General features: G+C 37.2%; 1 protein-coding gene across 1 annotated transcript in view; it reads left to right on the top strand.

The window, feature by feature from the left end:
* Positions 1-13,240, top strand: part of LOC100512911 (transmembrane protease serine 11D) — a 53,353-nt gene extending 40,113 nt beyond the window's left edge. Inside the window, exons 7-10 of the mRNA XM_013978757.2 lie at positions 1,893-2,070; positions 6,536-6,795; positions 8,406-8,548; positions 11,565-13,240. Of these exons, the coding sequence (XP_013834211.1) occupies positions 1,893-2,070; positions 6,536-6,795; positions 8,406-8,548; positions 11,565-11,726 (743 nt within the window). The 3' untranslated portion in view covers positions 11,727-13,240. The remainder of the gene's footprint in view (positions 1-1,892; positions 2,071-6,535; positions 6,796-8,405; positions 8,549-11,564) is intronic.

Here is a 14,922-nt window from a genome sequence, read left to right as displayed (position 1 = left end):
TGCATGGTTGTCCTACTGAAGCAATGTCACCACTTTGGAGTTAATCCAGCAATAGAAATTGGTGGTGATTTACCTCTACTTTGTTAGTAAAAGACTAAACAAGAGAAAACAAACCATGGGAATGGGAGCTGAGAGGAGCTGCATAATCAGCCCCCTCCAGCCTATTTAACCTTTGTCATTGGAGTACCATGGGCTCTCTTAAGATGGGTAAGTAAACCTCTTCTAGACACATGAACATATGAACTGCATTTCCACTTAGAGTCTTCTTACAAGAGCAGTTTCCCTCCAACTTCCCTGTTTACGTGAATCACCTGTTAAAAGAAGTTTAGAGAATGGAATTACAGCTTGGTGACTATAGTGAGTAATATGTATTGAATACTCGGAAGTTGCTGAGGGTAAATCATAAGCCTTCTCATTACACACCACACAAAAAAATGTTACCTCTGTGAAGTGATAAATGTGTTAATTATCCTGATGTTGGTAATCATTCTACAACATATATATCAAGTCATCACACTGTATACATTAAATCTATTCAATTTTATTTGCCAATTATTCCCTAATAAAGTTGGGGAAAAAACACAGCTTTTTATTTGTTTCCTGATGTGGGTCTGAGAATCAACATTTCTTTTGTTGTTGTTGATCTTTTTTTTTTTTTTTGGTCTTTTTGCTATTTCTTGGGCCGCTCCTGCGGCATATGGAGGTGCCCAGGCTAGGGGTCCAATCAGAGCTGTAGCCACCGGCCTATGCCAGAGCCACAGCAACGCAGGATCCGAACTGTGTCTGCAACCTACACCACAGTGCACGGCAACGCCTGATCATTAACGCACTGAGCAAGGGCAGGGACCAAACCCGCAACCTCATGGTTCCTAGTCGGATTCGTTAACCACTGCGCCACGACGGGAACTCCTGTTGTTGTTCATCTTTATTGTGAAATAACTGACAAAATTGTAAGATACTTAGAATGTACAATGGCATGTTTTGATACATGTGTACACTAAGAAAAAATCCCCCTCATCTAATTAATTAACACATCTGTCACCACACATATTTATCATCTCCCTCCTTTTTTTTGTTGCGATCAGTTAGGTTCTACTCTCCCAGCAAATTCCAATTATGCAATATGGTGGTGTTATCAGCTACAGTCATCATGTTATACATTAAAGTCTTAGACCTTACTCATCTTATAGCTACAAGTTCACAGTCTTTTACCAAACTCTCCTTACCCCCACCCCTACTGCTTTCTACTGTTTCTAGGAGTTCAACTTCTTTTTTTAATTCCACATATAAGTGCTACCATGTAGTATTTGTCTTTTCTGGCTAATTCCCTTAGCATAATACCCTACAGTTTCATCTATGTTATTGCAAGTGACAGAATTTCCTTCTTTTTTGAGGCCAGGTAATATTTGTGTGTGTGTATATATGTGTGTACACATATACCCCACTCAGACACAGAGAGCTAACATTTCTAACAAACTCCCAGGGAAAGCCTGTGCTCTGGGTCCACAGATCACACTTTGAGTAGCAAGGCTATTGAGAAGATGGAAATTTCCCAAGAAGCTGTGGCCTGATCTGGTACCCCCAGCACTGACCTATCTTAAACCCACTCATGAGGAGTTCCAGAGAACTCTGAAGCTGCTCCAGAATTTGAAGCCTCCATGCCAATCGAATTCAGAAATGTTTTCTAAAACACAGTCTATAGACAACAGTCACTTAAGTACTCTAAAAATATAACACAGCGATCATGACTTTGGAAAGCCTAACATATCCTAGGAAAGAATACACAAATTACATAAATGACATAAAAGTCATAAATAATGAATAAACTTACAGCATCTCCCAAACATAAGAATAATAATCATCTCAGCACATTAACTCCCTTTTCCCATTAGGATGTGGGGCCCGTCCAGACCTAATAACATTGTCTGAGGAGAGAATCATAGGCGGCACTAAGGCTGAGGAAGGAGACTGGCCCTGGCAAGTCAGTCTGCAGCGGAATAATCTTCATCACTGTGGAGGCGTCTTGATCAGTAACAGATGGATCCTGACTGCAGCTCACTGCTTCAGAAGGTAGGACCACAGGGACCTGCCCATCTGGGAACTAGGAGAGACACACACTTAAGGATTCCACTCATGTGCCCAGAACTCAACATGTTTGCATGATTTAGAAGAATTTAATGCAAAAAATTAATGAATCTTTTCTTCCTATTCATGATAGCAGAAATATTTTTTTCTCCTTCAGCTTGCTAATTTTTACTCTTATTTCTCTGTTTTAAGTAACAACATGTCGTCATGATAAAGAACAAAGAGTTACATTCAGAATGATTTAATTTAAATCCTAGCTACAAAAGCTCAAGAAAATTACCGACCCTCTATAAGCCCTTATTTTTCTTCAAATTAGTGACAAATCAGGGACATACTCTTATCTATGTCTTAGTGTTACTGGCAGTGTTACTGGTATAAATACACCAATAAATTAGTGTATTTATATACACTAATGTGAACATGTTAAATGTAAGCAAAATGTATTGTTGCAGGAAATTTGCTCATTATGTCATATAAACTGATCAGCAAGCTGGTGGCTGATCTCAGATGGCCCTATGCCATTAATTTATTCTTTCAAGAAAATGAGCATCTACTATGGGCATTGTTATGCAGCAAAGAAGCCAATTAAACAAACATCTCCACTACTTTAAGGGAACCCACGATCCAATGTAAGAGGTGAACATGCACAAAACTTATTATCAATTACAGTGAGTAGCATAAAAATGAATTTAAACAACTTACAGAGAATTCTTCATTGATTTACCAAAAGCCATCGCTAACACTAGAGAAATAAACTGACAATGTAGAGTAGGATGCATCGATTTATCCTATCTGTATAAAGAAAAGGTCCCCCTGCTCACAACAGAAGTACTTTAGACTTCAGTGTGACTAAAACTGTCTAAGGTCAAACCTCCCCAACACCTGAGGCATCCTATACCCAACAGTTGTTGGGAACGAAACTCAAAGTGATGGTGATCCGAACTCGTGTCTCTGACCTTATCTAGTCCCTTCTTTTAATAACCACTGACTAAAACCCAACTTTCTTACTATATGCTCAAGCCCTCCATCAGATCAATCAAGGCTTACTTCTCAAAGCGTGAACCTTGAGCTCTGCCCAAACTGCATTATTCTCATCTCTTGGACTCAGCCTACATTTTTCTACTTAACAGCATTTATTCCATCTGCTCTTCTCCCTAATATGTTAATATTCCTATCAAATCTTCTACCGGAATTCTGTAAACCTTCACTATTTCTAAGTCCTTTGCAGTTGAAGGTGCTGCTTCATAATACTGTACCGTACAAAAGTGTTTGTTAAATTAAGAGGGTGTAAAGATTAGTGCACAGTTTCTGAACAAAAGTTTTAGGAAATCTCAAATTATTCTGAATTTTTCTTACGGCTATCTTATATCCATATTTTTTACACAGTCAATAAATGTGAAATTTCTGATATCAGAGTCATCGAATTCTGATTTAGATGGACACATTTACTACTATGCCCCAGACAATACAAGAAATGAAATTCACAAGAATATTTCAATACTCATTGCCATCTGAAGGCCAAAGAAGAAGAATGGCACTAATTTATTACAATTACTCCTTAATGTGGAAACCACAAATTCAAATACTTGGATTTAGCAGGCCCTTAGCATAATCAAGGATGTAACAGAAACAGTACTGATTTCTAAGTTTCTTTAGGTCCAGCAACCCAAAGCTATAATGAAAGCCACAACTACAAATACTCCCAATGATAACCAAAGGGATCCATGATTTTAAAGACGTGGAATATCTTTAAATTTTGCCTCCCCACATCCTTCTATTCGTTCCATGCTTGATCCATGTGAGCTGGCAAACTATATTACCTCATGCTGGCACCCTCCCTATGGACCTGATTGGCCCTGAGAACACATTGATGACGCCTGGCCATGACAGCCTTACGTCAAGGTACACAGATGTGATGAGGACCTCAGAGCGCATTCCTGAACTGTCGCCTCCTCTAGGAAGTCTTCCCTGATGTTCTCTTCCCTCCTCCACGTTATTCCCACAGAAATTCATCCTTAACAGTCATGCCTGTGACTCACAGCCCTCTGTCAGTCCCCTCTGTTATCGTGGAGCTACTCAAGGGCAGAAACCATATTTACGTTTTTTTATTCCCAGACACTTTGTATTCCTTAAACAAAGTAGATACACGGCAATGGCTCGTGGAACCATAGTTGATGAAATTAATCATAATCTTTACTGAGTGCTCACCTTACACCAAGCACAGGGGTTGGCATACCTTACTTGTCTCAATTAATACTTACATCCATGTGACAGGACATCAATCAATCACATTTTATAAGAAACTTGCCCTAAAGAACGCCACCAACCAATATGCAAATAGCCAAGATTCAAATCTAGACTCAACTGGTTCCAAAACCATGCTCTATTCATTTGCTGAAAGAAAAGAGAAAAAGGGAGGGAAAGAATAAAAGAGTATCTTAAAGATACAAAAGCAAAAGAAGTTTAACGTAAAAATTTCATGTATTGCTTGTTGTCAAATATTTTTCTTTAGAATTTTTAATTAGCATTCACTCTTTTGCAAGCTACTGTAATAGTTTTATTAACTATCTCCTGGATACACGATTTTTATTTCCTGTATCAACTGCACTACCTAAAGTTCACACAACTCTCAAATTATTTGGTTACATTTTATTTTTATCCAACTTTAGCAGCATGTTGAATTAATCAACCTTCTACTCACAGGTCTTTATTTTCATCAGTCTGTACCAGACCTGTCTCTCATTTTATTTTTTATGCTTCTGGCATGTCTGGATTCCACTGCCTTCCCTGCCCTCACAGGCCTCACACAAATATGTGACATGTCTTTAAATATGCAATTACCTGCAAAACCTACAGTATGTGTGTGTGTGTAGTATACCTTTAATTTATATGAGCATCATTGTGTTTAAGTCTCACAGTGTTCCTTAATCCCTGAGAATTTTAACACGGTCCCCACCACATCCACCATACTCCATCCAGCCAAGCCGCTCTAACATCCATAGCCACAAAGAGGAGCACACACACTCTCTCTCTCCCCTTCCTGCGTACCTCTCTATAAACCTTGGAGGATTCCTTGACATATGTACCCAGAAGTACATTTACAGTGTGCTAAATATACTACAATGCTTTCCATTACTTTTTTAAATTTTTGTCATTCTTATGAATACAAGTTAATGCTCATTATTGTTATAATTTCCATTTCACCACTTACTAGCGAATTTGAATATCTTTTCACACATCTCCTGGCTGTCTGGGCTTCTTTCATGAAAGGCCTATTAATACTTTTTGCCCATTTTAAAATGGTTTTCTCTCCATTTATTGCTAATTTACAGACTTTTGTATATTCTACAAAAATTTTAGATACTAAACACTGCAGCCCTTTTCTCATAGTTTCTCATTCATCCGGCAAATATATCTACGGTACACTTAACTTTTTATGTATTTTGATTTTTAATGTTAAAATATTTTTTAATTGAAATATAGTTTATGTACAATATTATAAAACTTACAGGTGTACATTACAGCAATTCACAATTTTTAAAGGTTGTTATAGTTATAAAATAGTTATATATATTTCCACTTATAGTTGTTATAAAATATTGGCTATATTCCCTGTGTTGTACTATATATCCTTGTAGCTTAAGTATTTTATACATAATATTTTGTACCTTTAATCCCCTACCCCCTCATGCCCCTCCCCTCTTCCCTAGTCACACTAGTAACCTCTAGTTTGTTCTCTATATATGGTACAGTTAATTTTGATTTCATGAAGTTGATCCATTCTAAACTGCCTGGTTTCTGTTCTGGGAGTTTAGCTAAAAAGTCCCAATTCTAGGTTACAAAGGTAATGCTTTACTTTATATAAATAAATAAATATATATATATGTGTGTGTGTGTGTGTGTCCTATATATTGTCCCATAGTGTGCTCACACTCTCTGTGTGTGTATTCATACACACACACCAACTTCTTCAATAAGCATCACACTTAGTATAGGAAAAAAATCATTCTTCCACTATTTAGACATGGAGCCCCTTATCATCACTACTATTTAAATAGAGCTTCTGGCTAAAGAAAAGGAAAAAAAATAAAGAGCTGGAAGGAATGAGTTAAAACTAAAATGATCATTATTTCAGCCTTTTTTGCTTGGATGGACAGATACAGAAAAGGGAAAAGTCAAAGAAAAGGTTTGCGTCATACCAGTTTTCATCAAAGTATCAGGATACCCTCCCGGGAATAGCAAAAAAATCAGGATGTTCATCACCCCAAGATATGTTTTCTAAAATATTTCTATGTTTCTTTGGGCATATGGAAGAGTTACAGAAAGAGATCACAAAGAAATGTTGACCAAATAGTTCCTAGATTGGGAGGGGGGGTGACAAACACAAACTCCAAATACTTGAAATTCCCACAAGTTCTCTATTCAAATAGTATGTTTTCATATTTTTCAGCTACTCTGATCCTCGCCAGTGGACTGTCACCTTTGGTATTTCCACTATATTTCCTAAAGACAGAATAGGAGTAAGGAATATTTTAATCCATAACAATTATAACCCTGAAACTCATGAAAATGATATTGCGCTTGTACAACTCAACAGAGAAGTCACCTTTACCAAAAATATCCATTCAGTGTGTCTCCCAGAGGCCACCCAAACTATTCCACCTGGTTCCACGGCTTATGTAACAGGATGGGGATCACAAAGATACAGCGGTAAGTATCAGGAAAAATAAAACAAAAACCAGCAATATCTCCTGGTACTTATTATTATTACTATTATTATTTTGCTTTTTAGGCCACACCCGTGGCACATGGAGGTTCCCAGACTAGGGGTCCAATTGGAGCTACAGCTGCCAGCCTACACCACAGCCACAGCAACGCCAGATCCAAGACACGTCTGTGACCTACACCGGAGCTCACGGCAACACCAGATCCTTAACCCACTGAGTGAGGCCAGGGATCAAACCCGCAACTCATGGTTTTTAGTCGGATTTGTTTCTGCTGAGCCATGACAGGAACTCTATGTATTTTTATTTTTAATTAAGGAACACCCGGAGGGCAGGTTCTATGGACAGAACCATCCTATAGTCTGGTCATCCTAAGTTCTCACCAGAGTTCCCTCAGCAAAGCAAAGCAATATCCCTAGAAATGACAGAGAATTCTCAAATACAGCAAGAGGGAAATGTAAAATGAAACGATGAAGAAACATGAGTTCTTCAATAATCCAGAGGATCAATAGGACTCAAATGTCTTCCCTCCAAAGAAAATTTTAAAAATTAAAAGAGGATTTGGATAGGTAGTCTCAAAGGGTTTTAACATTCTTTGAGATATTAACAGCCATTTATGGTATTCTGAGATAAAATAAATTTTGCCTTTAGAGCAAGGAATTCTGTATTTATATAAGTATTGCTCACACCTGTTTATTAGGCAAATAAAATTATAATAAAAATGAAGGTGACATGAAAGAGCAAATATAGCCATGGGGCAAAAAGGAGTATCAGCTAGGCAGTGGAAGGACAGCATTAACAATTTCCATGGGCTTCTACTGATGTTATAAATTGTCTCTCGAAGGAATAAAGCAAAGGCTTAATTTTCCTAGAAAATACCATGTTGCTTTTTCATGGCCCAAAGTAATCTGGTGTAGTAGATAAAAATTTAAATGGCAATGCCATTTTGAAGGCACATCAAAACATTATTTTATAACAAATTCATTCTTTACCCTTGAAACCCATACTGGTTTCTCTTTAGTTATTAGATTAAATGCTACTCAATATGTAATTTTCTAATTCAAAGTCAATCCATGGGAGTTCCTGTTGTGGCGCAGCAGAAACGAATCCAACTAGGAACCATGAGGTTGCAGGTTCAATCCCTGGCCTCGCTCAGTGAGTTAAGGATCCGGCGTTCCCATAAGCTGTGGTGTAGGTTGCAGATGCGGCTCAGATCTGGCATTGCTGTGGCTCTGGTGTAGGCCAGTGGCTACAGCTCTGATTAGACCCCTAGCCTGGGAACCTCATAAGCCACAGGTGCGGCCCTAAGAAGGACAAAAGACAAAAGAAAAAAAAAAAAGTCAATCCATAGATATTTCCAATTGTAATAGTCAATTATAAGAAAAAAAAAAAAAAGACAGGCATCAATCTGTGTAAAGGAATTATCCATTTCTACTATGGGAATCTTTGCTGAGAAAAAACTAGTACATGGTCCATAGCTTGCTTTGCTGAGTAAGAGATAATGTTTGGATTATAATTATTCCTTCCTAAATTCACCATAAATCATTAATTTATACTTCCTGAAGTCTATTTTCTTTTTTCTTTTTTTCCTAACAGGCAACACAGTTCCAGATCTAGAGCAAGTACGGGTCAATATAATAAGTAACGATGTATGTAATTCGCCAGCTGGTTATAATGGGGATGTCCTGCCTGGAATGCTATGTGCTGGGCTACCTGAAGGGGGAGCAGATGCATGCCAGGTAAGTTCATCATCCAAGTTATAAGAACTTACTAGCATGCAATAATGAGACAGGCACGGAGGAAATAGTGTTATAATATGCAGCCTTGAGCCTCTAAAACTTTATTATCTAGATTTTAGAGATAATATTCTTATCCAAAGTTGACCTATCATGAAACACAGATTCTGAGAAGCCAAACTACACAGTGGTTAACTACCAAGTTCAAGAACCAGACAGACCCAAGTTGGAATTTCTTAACCTCAATAACCAATTCTTTTGTCTACAAAATTGATAGAATAACAGTATCTACATTTTTAGGTACTACTAAAGATTAGATGGAAATCGAATATGTCAGGCACATACTAAGCAAAAAAGAAATCTCAGCTATCTCAACTGTTTTTACTGTTGTTGTCAACCTGGACCATGATCGCTGACATCAATAACTTTCATCTCAACCTTCTACTCTGAAGACTTAAATCACTCATCCAAGAGTCATAGATAATATATTTTATAAATATAAATAACATCTGAATATCAGCATCTGAAGGAAAACTATTTAAATCTACTTTTTAATATCCAACCAAATATAAAAATGCTAACCTTAAACATGAAGGTCTTATACTTAGAGTAAGATTTTAATCCTAAATTTTTAATTAAATTATCTAAAAAACTGATGTGTTTATATCTTTTAATGGATTTATTTCTATATACGAAACCCAACCCCATACAGTAACAGCAATAGCTACTTAGTATTCAAAATTATATTTTTGGAATTAAGAAAAATCAATGTTTTTTTTGAGGAATCTGCTACTACTTTGCTGAGTAAACTGTAAGCAGAAAAATGAGGTTTATTCTTTCCTCAAACATTGCTGACTTTTATATTGAGCACTCATATTCTTAAAAAAGTGGCTAAGAAGTAGGTCTTACATAGTTTTGGCAAAGACACCAATCCAGGAACTCTTTCCCCCAAATGAAACATTTTTATCAACTGAAAGTTGTGTGGGGGTGGAGGGGAATTGTTTATCAATTTTTAAGAGACTATTATCCACTGGGTTGAGTTCCCTTTGAGTGAAGATATCTTTGTGGTAGGAACACTTCTTGCTGCCCTTCCTGTTTCTCTTGTATTGCTAGTCCTGTAAGGTTAAATCCTCAACTTTCAGAGTAGTTTTACAGAGAATTCACCAAATAGGCAACACATATCTACACTGATAATTTCAGATCACCTAAGAGTATTAACTAGAACTGACTTAAGGATGTACATGAGATATAGAAGGGAGTTTATTCATGGTTTACTCATGAGGCCCATTACCTTCTGCATATACAAAGTCTGCTCTTCCTCCAAACTCAGTTCAAACCACAATTTATCATGAAACTTTTTTCTGTATGTTACACTCAGGCCCTCACTGATTTTCAGCTGAAATACTATAAGACAGAGTTTGGCCTCAAAAAAATACATAGTACTTTACATTAGAGCTTATCAGATCCTATTTGCTTTTGTTCATTCATTCATTTTTTTTTTAATTCCACTACTTACTTTCTACGCACCACATTCTATGCTTACACAACAATTCATCACCTGAACTCAGCGAGGCTATGGTCTAGAAGATATCAATATCTGTGCAATCAGGCAGTGAAACTAGCCAGATACAGGAAAAACTATGTCTCTCTTAGTTTAATATTTGCTTGCCTGCTCTTGGTAAGATATTATACAGGAAACTGTCTTAATATACAATAAATAGCAGGAAAACACAATAATGGGAAAGTGCTGAGAACTGGGTAAGTGGAGCATATATGCATGATGTAAAGGAGGCAAGTGCCAATCAGCTCCATGCAGCGCTTGCCATACAAGGCAGTGATTCACATGCTAACTCTTCTCCCCATCTAAACCAGTAATTAAGTATGGAAGGACTAGCAACTAAGAGCAGACAAATGAATAGCAAACTATTCTCAAAGCACACCCGGTAATAATAGCTGACTTTTATTAGTTCTGACGGTTTAGCAGGATGTACTCAGAGTGCTGAGTGTGTTAAACTCATTCAAACACATAAAAATATGATTTACAGATGAGGAAGCTGAGGTCAGAGAACTATTAAGTGGCTTACTGAAAGTCAGACAGCTAGTAAGTAGAGGATTCAAACACAGGCTATCTTAACTCCAGAACCCACTGACTTAACCCATCATGTAGCATGTAAGATATCCTAATTTTTCTCCCCAACTTGATTATTACATGCACAAATATGTGCTTGATCATTTTATTATTATAATTGGCTAGTAAGTATTTCATAAGGAGTGCTTTACTCATTGCCATATAAATTTCTTTTCTATTATTCACCAAAAGAATATCTGTTGATACACTATGCATCCAACACCATGCATTGTGCTATGAATAGGAAGATAAGTGAGATTTCTAAAAACTTATTCATTCAGCAAATACTTTCTTAGCATCTCCTTTGGGCTCCTGCCTGGGATACAGAAGTGTCTAGAACAGGTATACCCCTTCCCTGATGGACCTTATAGTACAGACTGAAAAACAGACAATGAGTAAGTATCATAAATGCAATGAAGATTGCAGAGCTGTACAGCTGTGGTAAGGAGGGGAGGTGATCCAGTTCAAGTAAGTTCAAACAGGCACATAAACATGCTTGTATAAACGATGAGGAAGCAGTGAAAAAGATAAGCACACAGGATGTGGGAGCACAGACAGAGAAAAATAAATCTAGCCCAAAGCTGGAAGGGGTAACAGTGGGAAGGAAAGGTGCGGGTCAGGGCCGGCCCCCACAGGAGGTAAGCCAGGATGAGCAGCCGAAAGATGAAGTCTGGGAGATGTGCTTATCTTCTCACACTAGCTGAAGGAACAACGTGTGTACTTGGAGCAAAGATTCTGGTGAATTTTCACATGGCTTGGTAGAGTATAGCAATACGAAGCATCAGACCAACTGTATTGTCATAATGGATGTGACTTCATTACCACAGAAATAAGCTCAACACTTCCGGGTTGTCTTCCCACTTACATAACCTATCATTCTGTTTCCTTCAGGGTGACTCTGGTGGCCCACTACAGCAGGAGGACTCACGGCGGCTTTGGTTCCTTGTGGGGATAGTAAGCTGGGGGTATCAGTGTGGTCTGCCAGATAAGCCAGGAGTGTACACTCGAGTGACAGCCTACCGGGACTGGATAGCCCAACAAACTGGGATCTAGCACAATAAATACACCTCTCTAGCAAGCCGGTGCACACACATGCTCGTCTACAATTCCAAACTTTACTTTCCAGCCACAAAAGAATACATGTTTCACAAACACTATTTAATCTTTATTACTATGGATTTTATATTCTCTCAAGAAGATTTAGATGAATGTTGCATGGTACTGTGGATATATGCCGGGGGAAACATTAGTTCCAGAGATAACGATATGACTACAAGTGTTATAATTTAAGTGCTAGTAGTGAGAAAACCAGGTACCCTGAGAGTGGAAACTAGAGGAACGTGGATAAGTCTGCAGGGTCAGAGGAGTTTTACTCTGAGGAAGTCTCATTGAAGCTGATAGGTGTGCAAAGCATAGAAACTTGCAAAGGAGGAAGTTGTAGATAACGTTCAAGACAGAAAAATATGAGTCAAGAAAAATACCATTTTTTGAAATTTCTGGTTACTTAATATTTTATAGGTGGTTTAGGTCCTAAAGGACACATATGACGCCCTTTGCAGTCCTACGGCCATCTTAAATATCTTCTAAGAACATGCCTCCATAGGAACTAACTGATCAGTTTCAGGCATTTATCATCAAAGCTATTCACTCTTCACCAGAGACCAAAGAATTATAATTTTCATTATGACTTTTATTGAAAATATCCTTCATCTATGTGAAATCTCTTCCTCCATAGAGACACTGAGTAAATACACCTACACGACCTTCTCAGGTAACTTAAAACCATAAACATACAGAGTGCTTTTAACAACTAAGGGTAAATTAAGAACAATCACTAGTGGCAGTTATTTTTGAGAGATTAGAGATCCACAGTAGCTAAATTCAAGTAATGAATTGAAAGTTATGCTGGGAAAAATTGGAAGAGTTGCTTTAAAAATTAAAGGTTAAATAGCTTAATTTCAACAAAATTAACTTAGTGAAGAAACTTCTCTCTCCCCCTTCCACCCCCCCTTCCCTTATACACACACCCAAAGAACATAAATAAAATTTATTAACATTTAATGGCACGGCAATTTATATAATCCAAATTAAAAATGCTACTGAGTTTTTATGGGATTCTAGCATAGCTACAGCTTGGTTATGCTTGGTTATGCACAATCACCTATGTGTCAGGGCTTCCTCTTTCTAACAGCCAACTCATGACACCTGGGTGTCAGAACAACCACATGCACTGTGATGAAAACATCTTATATTTCTTCCTGTAAAACTGTCACTTCCTACATTGAAATCATTTACTTTAAAGAAGTTGAAAATTTAACTGACTTTCAGTGAAATGTACAAACAAATACTTGGTATACCTTATTTCAAATAAACTCTTGTAAAATCATTTCTCTGCCTAAGGAGTTATGGAAGTTCTGATTTCTGAAGGACAACCCAATACAATTTACTCAATTGGTTCTTTACCAAGGGAACTGCCAACTAGACTCTAGCTTTGGCACTTTCTGCCTTATAATCAAGCTCTGTAACTAAGGCAAGCGTCCAGCATGACACTCCCTGGCTGCACCCTGTGAGGACAATACTAAACTGGTAATTTAGAGTAAGCCTCGAGGAGTGTGTTTGTGCATGAGTATGTGTGTGTGCATGTGTCTTCACATAATCATAAACATACTTGTTTATTACTATACACTGAAAGCTATATAAAGCTATATAAGTTATTCAGCAGAAAACAGAGCAAATTCAATTATTTATTGAAAATAAAATATCAAATTTTCATATTTCTATGAAGAGATATTTGAACACCTGAATAACACTTATTTTAAGAGTTTTTTTAAATGTACTAATGAGTTTTATTTTCCTGATAGCTAATTAGCTCCATGAAAGCAATTTTGAATATTTATGGAAGGAGTACTGACTCAAAAATCTTTTCAGTTATTAAAAAAATCATTCTGTAAGCTCTGGTAGAAACAGTCTAGCACCCTAATTCAGTGCCCAGAAGAGTTATTAATGCCAGAGAGAATTCTCTTCAGCCTACAGAAAATACACAGACTAACCAATTTTTCTTTTAAATGGCAAACAAGGTGAATATTTTAATGTTCAAACTGAATTCTCTCAAGTTTAAAAGAGTGAACAGAACTAATAACAAGAGAATTATTCCAGAAAGTTTAAAGGAACAAGTGAATATCACACTACTTGGAGGTCTTAATTATAGAGTATAGGTCATTCATTTAAAAAATTTATTGAGCCTTATATGTTCCAGGCTCTCTACTATCCTATACTACTTTCTACCATACACTATTGAAACTAAGATAAATAAGACATAGTTCCTGCCATTAAGACACTCAAAGACTTCCTGTTGTGGCGCAGCGGAAACGAATCCGACTAGGAACCACGAGGTTGCAGGTTCGATCCCTGGCCTCTCTTAGTGGGTTAAGGATCTGGCATCACTGTGAGCTGTGGTGTAGGTTGCAGACGCAGCTCGGATCCTGTGTTGCTGTGGCTGTGGGTGTGGCTGGCGGCTATAGCTCCGATTCTACCCCTAGCCTGGGAACCTCCATATGCTGCAGGTGCGGCCCTAAAAAGAAAAAAAAGTATGCATAAGACACTCAATACATTTTATGACAGAAATATAACATCATGGATGCAATGATAGTAGAACATTTATTAGGGGATAATAAAAGAAGGGGAGAGTTCTAGAAGACTCAGAGAAAATATTTTATAATAATATCCAAAGTGTGTCTTCCAGAGCATTAATTTGCCATGAACCATACTAACTACTCCAAGGTTAGAGAGAAAGGAGGTCAGAATTTCTCATGTTATTTATCTAAATATGTCACAGGCTCTAATGTACACAATTAATTCCCATTTTCCAATTTGCTAAACATTAATCTTCAGATTCAAAATATAATTTTTTTTCATGTCTACATAATCCAAATCTCAAAATCCAGTGTACTCCACTTCTAATCCACTTTATTAATCTCTGTGGGGAAAAGAGATCATTTCCTTTGAATCTCATATTTCTAGCAAGTCATTTCTGTAAGAATTAGTTATCTTTTGAAATAAAAGTTTTATGAGTATGGGAGACATTAAGCAGAAGTCAAATGATCACCTGAATAAATGTTTTACAATATTTCTGCAAGGGTCGAGTTTAACAGATTATTTCCTTGGTGCTTTCCAGTCTAAGATTCTACCCATGATAATCGAATGTCTTGAGGAGGCATAAGATCTGAGAAAAATGCTTCAGAGTATTGGG

This window comes from Sus scrofa, chromosome 8 (genome assembly GCF_000003025.6).
Source record: "Sus scrofa isolate TJ Tabasco breed Duroc chromosome 8, Sscrofa11.1, whole genome shotgun sequence".
NCBI classification, from domain to species: domain Eukaryota; kingdom Metazoa; phylum Chordata; class Mammalia; order Artiodactyla; family Suidae; genus Sus; species Sus scrofa.
This window is presented reverse-complemented; position numbering and strand designations above follow the sequence as displayed.